The 8,628-nt window shown below is 46.1% G+C and overlaps 2 protein-coding genes across 3 annotated transcripts; one reads left to right on the top strand and one right to left on the bottom strand.

The window, feature by feature from the left end:
- Window positions 1–1,541: 1,541 nt before the first annotated feature.
- Window positions 1,542–4,442, bottom strand: LOC120666393 (riboflavin synthase-like). Of its 2 annotated transcripts, none has more exons than XM_039946236.1 (2): window positions 3,436–4,442; window positions 1,542–1,907 (listed from the first exon to the last, which is right to left on the bottom strand). In XM_039946236.1, exon 1 carries the CDS (start codon window positions 4,353–4,355, stop codon window positions 3,477–3,479), a length of 879 nt encoding a protein of 292 aa, XP_039802170.1. In that variant the 5' UTR covers window positions 4,356–4,442; the 3' UTR covers window positions 1,542–1,907; window positions 3,436–3,476. The 2 variants fall into 2 exon arrangements, with proteins under 2 accessions (XP_039802170.1, XP_039802169.1); XM_039946235.1 differs by having other exon boundaries at window positions 1,542–1,890; window positions 3,436–4,438.
- A 143-nt stretch (window positions 4,443–4,585) lies between these two features.
- On the top strand, window positions 4,586–8,383 carry LOC120666392 (tryptophan--tRNA ligase, cytoplasmic-like). Its single transcript, XM_039946234.1, has 11 exons — window positions 4,586–4,949; window positions 5,040–5,159; window positions 5,720–5,905; window positions 6,059–6,110; window positions 6,213–6,365; window positions 6,756–6,848; window positions 6,976–7,056; window positions 7,232–7,303; window positions 7,589–7,657; window positions 7,741–7,851; window positions 8,079–8,383. Exons 1-11 carry the CDS (start codon window positions 4,729–4,731, stop codon window positions 8,127–8,129), a joined length of 1,209 nt encoding a protein of 402 aa, XP_039802168.1. The 5' UTR covers window positions 4,586–4,728; the 3' UTR covers window positions 8,130–8,383.
- Window positions 8,384–8,628: the final 245 nt, after the last annotated feature.

Below are 8,628 nucleotides of genomic sequence, written 5' to 3'. Positions count from 1 at the left end.
TTTTGTGATTGATCCACATGTTCCATCCTGATTTTCTATACCTGTTATAGGAAGCAGGGAGCACTCCACGAGACGACACAGCATGCAGGCTTTGGATATTGGTAAGTGGCCAGCTGAGAGGTGTGAACGAGGCGGTCGCCGGTCGGCACGGCAATGGGAAGCTAATGGCGAATACGCACATGACGGTGGGGTTGGCGTCGCCGGCCGCGTCGTCTGCGATGAAGACGGTGGGGGTTGACATGGCTGGTGGCTGCGTCGTCTGAGCGATGAACAGCACTACTATAGCAGGATATATAGAGATCGAATGTCTGGGCCCTCGTATTGCCCTTTGTATATTAGATCGAGAGGTCTCCTTGCAGATTAGATTGAGCTTTCCTATGGGGGAAGGAGGCGATGGGAAGCGGCGCTAGAGTTGTGGTCTTGCTGAAGGCAAAGAGTTCCTGAGATTTGCGGAAGGACTGTGCTGGAAAAGAATCTCTGATTGACCAACGGAAGATATTTAGATTCTGTTCCGTTCGAAGGGTGAACTTTCTAGAGATGTAGGCTGTGTTTGGGAGGGCTCCCGCCGGCTCGGGCTTCAGCACTGTAGTGCTACTGTAGCGCGGAGCCGGTGGAGCCAAGAAAACGGGTTTCCGTGGCTTTAGTGAATAGTGCACGATGTCAGTGAAAGAGGAGAGGAGAGAGGGAGTGGGGCGGCTTCGATGAACAGTAGTACTACAGTGTTTTGCACAGTGAATCCGGAGCCGGCGTGAGCCGTCCCAAACAGGCCCGTAGAAAGGGAAAGCTCGAGTTGCCTTGCTGGAGTTCTGCATGCATTCAGGAAGCTTCTTTTCTAGAACACTGGTGCGTTAAGGAACAGCAAACTATATTTTTGTACGGCCGTTCGTTCACAATCGAATGGACCATATATTTGCTGTAGACGTGGCGCTATGTGCGCTCGATTTCCACCCAGTGCAGGGTTAGGTTTCGTCTATTAGAGATTTTTGTTATAGTTTTAGATCTATGTTTTTTTTATAGCTGCAAAAAATACTAAAACATACTATATTATATGTTCACTGTGTATATCTACTCGTTTGGAGTTCAACACAATTAGATTTTTTATTTTATGATTTTTTTGATTTATTATGATTTTTCGAAACTGCTTTAAGGAGTAATCTGACCGGTTTTGAAAAGTCGATAAAATGCAACAGCTAGCTCGCCACCATGATGACCACTCCTCTCGGGTTGTTCAGGGACTTTCTTTAATTTTCATACCCTGCCTTTCCTTTTTCTCTCTCGATTTTTCTCTCGACTAGGCTGGCTTACAGAGAAACCAACAATAGAAAAGAATTCTCCTAAAAAATAGAAAATAATTGAGCCCGTGGATCCCACTATTTATATATATCAATAATAAAGAAAGTTGACGGCACTAACCCGGTCAGTACCGTGGGAGGGTACTATGATACCAGGTTATTTTTGTTTTTTCTTCCTTTTTTCAAGCAGATGTGTCCTGTTTGCTCGTTTTTTGCTCTTTTACCCCTTGCTAACGTTCATCCGAATAGGGAAAAAAACACTGTGGCTACAGCCAACACTATCTTATTTTCTGGAGTCAATGAAAGGGTTTACACAGCCAGCTGCAATTTGAAAGGGAGTTGTACGATGGTAGCTAAGCCTTATATTCCATTGTTCCAACTTCCAATCACAAAGCTCACTCAGGCCTCACCAACCGAACAGCAGAGGGTGCAGTAGAGTCTCATGTTGCAGTTGCAGGTTGCAGCAACCAAATGAACATCTCCCAAACGTCATAACAAAAACTTCAAGCGTAAAATTCGTGAAGTGCCTTCGTATCTCTCTTAGCACCCAACCTGAGCCGGCAATTCGGCATTGGCATCAAATCCAAGTCCTCCATCTCTGCATAGAATAATCAGCTGTTCGAAAAATTTAGCAACATTCCGGCGACAGAAAATGCATCAATCATCATATGAAGTATGATCTTGAAGCAAGCGAGGAAGACAGTATGCACAATCTGTTGTGGTTACTGGTTATCAGTTATCACACTGCAAACAACATTTCCTGATCCATTGAACATTACCCATATGACCAAAACTAGCAAATTTGTTGAGACAAACATCAAAATAGTTCTCCAATTGTTCCTCTACTTTAGCATAATATATTTGGGCACATTCATAATATTTTTTACAACAGGAAGCTGCCAGTATTTGGTCCGACAACTGCTCGCAGGGCAATCTGGGGAGTGCGCAGATGCAATTGATTTGACACTTGTATCGTAATTTGCTGATGTTGAAACAACAACAACAACATAGCCTTTTTTCCCAAGCAAGTTGGGGTAGGCTAGAGATGAAACCCGAAAGAAATAAGTTCAAGGTTCAGGCACATTGATAGCTAGTCTCCAAGCGCTCCTATCCAAAGCTATCTCTTTAGAGATGTTCCAATCCTTAAGGTCTCTCTTAACCGACTCATCCCACGTCAGTTTAGGTCTATCTCTACCCCTCTTTACATTATCGACTAGCTCAAGGATCCCATTACGCACCGGCGCCTCAGGAGGCCTTCGTTGGACATGTCCAAACCATCTCAGCCGATGCTGAGTAAGTTTCTCCTCAATTGGTGCCACCCCGACCCTATCCCGAATAACTTCGTTACGGACTCTATCCCTCCGTGTGTGCCCGCAAAACCACCGCAACATCCGCATCTCTGCTACACTCAGTTGCTGCACATGTCGTCTTTTTGTAGGCCAACATTCAGCACCGTATAATATCGCCGGACGAATTGCTGTCCTATAGAATTTGCCTTTTAGCTTTTGTGGCACCCTCTTGTCACAAAGGATGCCAGAAGCTTGCCGCCATTTCAACCAGCCAGCTGAAATTCTATGCCTAACATCTTCATCAATGTCGCCATCCTTTTGTAACACCGATCCTAAATACCGAAACGTATCCTTCTGGACCACCACTTGCCCATCTAGACTAATGTCTCCCCCCTCATGCCTAGTCGCGCTGAAAACGCACATCATGTACTCGCGCTGAAACGAATTTGCTGATGTTGAAAAACAAAAAGAATTTGTGGGTCGTGGACTCATGGTTGCATGATCCTTTTTTATAGATAGTACAATCAGCACGCTAAGGCTTCAAAGTTCATCAGATATGAGTATCCTAAAGTGGTGTATCATTTATTTGGAAGCATTGTTACTCAGCTATTGTCTCAATGTTGCTCTTGTTTACCTCTTGCTAATGTTTGTCTAAACTGACACCAAAAGAAACTTCTTCATTTGGCTGCAAATGTCGCAATAGAGTATAGATAATTCTACATTTCTCAAAATGATGAGTAATTCCCCAGATAACTTGACGTTTTAACACTTTTTTCAAAGAAAAAAGACCACAGCCCAATTACACAAAATGTAATGAACTATGCTTATTGATGAACATAACCTTGCCATAATACCTATTGAGTGACGAGCAATTCAGCAGCTCCACAATGGCTACTCAAGAATCCACCTTCGCCATGGCCTCCACCCTCCCAGCAAGGAGCTTCTCGACGTACTTCCCCAGTATATCCGCCTCCAGGTTCACCTTGTCGCCGACCTTCTTGGTCGGCAGCACGATGTTGTCCTGCGTGTACCGCACGAGCATGAAGTCGAACCACCCGCCCTCGTCGTCGACGCTGACGACGGTGAGGCTGGTCCCGTCGACAGCGACGAAGCCCTTGGGCACGAGCAGCCTGAGGATCTCCGGCGGCGCGCGCACGGTGACCCAGAGCGAGTCCCCGTCGGGCCGGAACGCAGCGATCTCGCCGGTCCCGTCGACGTGGCCCTGCACGAAGTGCCCGCCCATCCGGGACGACGGCGTGAGCGCGCGCTCGAGGTTGACGCCGTCGCCCGGGGCGCGCTCGCCCAGCGACGTCCGCCGGAGCGTCTCCGGCGCGACGCCGAAGGTGAGCGTGGACGCGGCCGGGTCGATCGCCGCCACGGTGAGGCAGGTGCCGTCGACCGCGACGCTGTCCCCGAGCTGCGTCCCGGCGAGGAGGCTCTTCGTCTCGACCTCCAGGTCCAGGCCGGGAGCCTCGCCGCCTCCGCCGCCGCCGGACGGCGCGAGCGGCGGGCCGAGGCGGCGCACGCGGCCGACCTCCTCGACGATGCCGGTGAATAGAGACCGTACGGGGACGTGGGAGGCGGCGGAGAGGCTCTTCGGGACGGGCGAGAGCGAGAACCGCGGCGGCGGGAGGCGGAGGCGCCGCGAGGCGAAGGGGAGCGTGGCGGCGCACGGCGGCGAGGGGAGGAGGAGGCCCCCGCCGCGGCGGAGGATCCGGTGCGGCCGGACGGCGGCGGCCGCCGCGGCGGTGGCGGTGGCGGGCGGCGGCGCCATGGCGGGCGATTCCTCCGGCGGCGGCTCGGGGTCGGGATGAGGTTAGTTGGTGGGTTGGTCTGCTCGCCCACCAGCAAAGCGTAAACCGCACCCAGATACGTATTCGCATCACCGTTGGCGTATTTTGGTGTGACGTGGGAAGCGGCTTTCTGACAAGGTTGGACTCGGTCTCGGGCCCGGGCCGGGCGGCAGCTCCGTCTCAATAAAACCCGAGACCCGGGGGCCGCCACGGCGAGCTGCCTCTTCGCTTCACGCTGTCCCGCGGGCCCCGCGCGTCAGCGAAACAGGAGCCGCCCGAGGTTTAGCTTGTTCCCCCTCAATCCCCCCGCGCCGCCGGCGAGCAAGGGAGGGAGGAGATCTGCTTCGCGGGACCATGGCGGCGGCGGAGCAAGGAGCGGACGCCGTGAAGGAGGAGGAGGAGCAGGTGGTGAACCCGTGGGAGGTGTCGGCGGGGAAGGGCGGCATCGACTACGACAAGCTCGTGGACCAGTTCGGCTGCCAGCGCCTCAACGCCGCGCTCGTCGACCGCGTCGCGCGCCTCACCGGCCGCCCGCCGCACGTCTTCCTCCGCCGGGGCCTCTTCTTCGCGCACCGGTACCGAGGCGCCAGCAAAATACCTTCTTTTTTTTTTCTTTTCGGCGAAGAGGGGGTGCTGACGAATTTCGGTGTGCCTTCTTTTTATAGGGATTTTAACGACATACTGGATCTGTATGAGAAGGGGGAGAAATTCTACCTGTACACGGGGAGGGGGCCCTCGTCGGAGTCGCTGCACCTCGGCCACCTCATCCCTTTCATGTTCACCAAGTAAGCATTGTTCCCAGTACAACTCTGCCCGCTAGCTCCTCTGTTCTGTTCTTGATTCATGGATGTGTTGCGTACTTTGACAATGCTGTGTCAGCAAGGGAGTACCGTGTGACGTTTCTTCACTAGAAGATTCCGCTTTGGATCCATTAATGACACAAAAATGAGCATGCTTTATCCTTGTAATTGCGAAAAGTTTGAAGTGTTCTGGAAATTGAGGCGTTCCTTGTGGTAGTTACCTGGTAAATTAACTGATGGATAGGATAGGAGAGCAGATGTGTCGCAAAGTTTGTACCATGAAAATTTTCTAGGAATAAATCATTTTAACATATTCCTTCAAGGAAATGAAATTGTGGGTTTTAAAACGTTCTTTAAAATCTCAAGTAGATTTGTTTGGTCTTATATTCCGCGGCAACAGTACGCTTATTCCTGCACTCCATAATGTTGCTATCCACATAGATGTATGCACTACACTATTCTTTGATAAGTCTACATCAGTCCCAGTTCTGATTTTGTACGTAACCATGGGTGTTGTTGATTAACCATCATGATCTTTTTCTCAGATATCTGCAGGAGGCTTTCAATGTGCCCTTAGTTATACAGCTAACTGATGATGAGAAGTTCTATTGGAAGAATTTGACTGTTGAGGAAAGTAAAAGGCTTGCTCGTGAAAATGCTAAAGACATTATAGCATGCGGTTTTGATGTTGACAGAACTTTCATTTTCACGGATTTCGGTTATGTTGGAGGGTAAGATTACTCTTCTTGAGGCTAACTAATATTTTGACTGATTTTTTGTTCATTATGTTAATAAACGACAAGTGAAAGAGCATGCTGTTGGCTTTAGATTGGTTTAATCTATGGGAAAGTAATGAGTAATAACCCTCTGTACTCTTCTTGCAGCGCCTTTTACGAAAATATGGCTAAAGTTGCCAGATGTGTGACATACAATAAGGTAAAGCTATTCAGTTAAGAACAATATTTGGAAACCTCCAGAGCTTGATTACTTACCTTCACGCATTATCCTTAACTATATATTTGTATGCTTGAACAACAGGCTGTAGGAATATTTGGATTCTCACCTGAGGATCACATAGGAAAGTGTAGCTTTCCTCCAGTGCAAGCAGTTCCATCCTTTCCTTCTTCGTTTCCCCATCTCTTCGCTGGCAAGGACCAACTGCGCTGCCTTATCCCATGTGCCATTGACCAGGTACAAACATATCTTTATAAGATGATTGTGACTAACAAATTGGCTTGGTATCGACTTGCTTGCATACTTACAATATGTCTGGCAGCACAAAATTCAGAATTAGCGCCTTTTAAGTTTTGGACTCTTTAAAGAACTAGATTTCAATGGAGCCCCACTGATATATGGAAAGTATTAATATATTTTGATAATGTGAACTAGTCCTTGTTGAATTTCTTGGTTATTTCCAGCACTGAATTTGAATTGTCTCTCCAACGTATGCAAATTATGGGTAAATCTTCAGAAATTATGAAATTGCATCAAATTTTTTTGATTTAAAGATATGAATATATCAGTACATGTTTATGTTTTTGTTCTGAAAGTTTGACTCATTTTGTGTTTTTTTTTTCACAGGATCCTTATTTTAGGATGACTCGTGATGTTGCTCCCAGAATTGGTTATCAGAAACCATCACTGATTGAATCAAGATTTTTCCCTGCTCTTCAGGTTTGCTGTATTTGGCATTAATATTTTAACTAAGCTAGGGATTTTGTTTACTTTTTTACTACGAATTGTCGTAATTATAACATTTTGATGTTTATGTGGGCTGTTCTGTTTTCTTTTCTTCTTTTAGGGGGAGAACACAAAAATGTCAGCCAGTGACGCAAATTCTGCGATATATGTTACAGATAGTGCTAAAGAAATAAAGACAAAGGTTGATCCTGAACCTTTACTTTTTAGCTGGAAAAAAAATATTACCAAGCAATTACATGTTTTAGTTAATCCATTTATATTTTGGCGGAAATGTAGATCTGAGTGAAATAATGCTCTTTTGGTAATGTTCTTTTTGTTCCACTGGCTTATAAAATATACCTCCTATGATTTTGCAGGTGAACAAATATGCCTTCTCAGGTGGACAGGACTCGATAGAGCTCCACAGAAAACTTGGAGCTAACCTTGATGTAAGCCCTTTCCCAGTTATTTATTTTTTAATGTCAATGCATACCAAATAGTGTGCCTGCATTATGTGACATACACTGACGTTTGCTTGGAACTGAAAAGTTAAACTCCAGAAGAAATATGAATATATCACTGGAAGCTACCAATTCCTGAATGCATATAAATTGAATGGCCTTTGATGTTTTCATTTCCACAATTTTCCTGCCATAATTCCAGTGTTCGCTTAATTATTGCACTTTTCATAAGTGACACATAATTAACTGGTGAATTCTCATTGTTATGTTCAGGTGGATGTTCCAATCAAGTACCTAAACTTCTTCCTTGAAGATGATGACGAGCTTGAGCACATAAAGAAGGTAATTTAGATTACGATTCATCAAAATAATTTGCATGGTGCCTTCCTTTTTTTTTTTTGCTATACTAAGTTGCTCTACACCAGGAGTACAAGGAAGGAAGGATGTTGACTGGTGAAGTGAAGCAACGACTCATCTTAGTTCTATCTGAGCTGGTTGCTAGGCATCAGAGAGCTAGAGCTCTAGTGACCGATGAGGTACATAATTAATTGGATCTGGTTGTCGCACAATTGCACTTTGGTTAACTACTGTTTCTGTGCTCACACATGAACCACATCGGTTGCATAACATAGTATTCGCATAACCCAAGCACGTATCCAACACATGTTGCCTATGTCCCTTAGGCGAGCACTCTGACCACGTGCTGAACGGGATGCTTAGATCATCGCATGTTGACGGCACTAACAATTTTTTGTTTGTGCAGATGGTTGATGCATTCATGGCAGTCAGGCCTCTTCCCAGAATGTTTGGCTGATGACAAGCTGGGAAGAACATTTTTGTTTTTAGGGAGAATTTATGGGATTTGTAAAACTCTGGCTAGTGTGTCCCCTTATTACACCCTTCTTGGATCTATGCGAACCTGGCCAGCCGTCCTGTTCAAGCAGGTTGATTTTTGTTATTAAATCAATACATGATGTTACTTAAAGTTTGTATCACAAGCATGGTCCATCAGTGTAGAGCTTGAGTGCACTTTATGTGAATCAGAAGAGATTGACGCGCTTGAGTTGATGCTGAGAAACTTTGTTAAAAAAAAAGAAAGTTGAACTGCTTTCAATTGGTATAATACTCTCAAGTCACAACTGTTCATACTTTCGAAATTCTTAACTACGAGTAACTTAGGAATATTTAATTTGGATTTGGAAACAAGAAAAAACTTTTGTATTGTCTTAAAAGGTTGTCAAATTTATTGGATATATTGAAAATATGTCCGATAGAAAATAGTGGTCAAAGATGCACATCAGAGATCCGTTCAT

The sequence above is a fragment of the Panicum virgatum genome, chromosome 3N (assembly GCF_016808335.1).
Source record: "Panicum virgatum strain AP13 chromosome 3N, P.virgatum_v5, whole genome shotgun sequence".
Lineage (NCBI taxonomy): Eukaryota > Viridiplantae > Streptophyta > Magnoliopsida > Poales > Poaceae > Panicum > Panicum virgatum.
The sequence above is the reverse complement of the archived record's forward strand: the minus strand, read 5'-3'. Positions and strand labels throughout refer to the sequence as shown.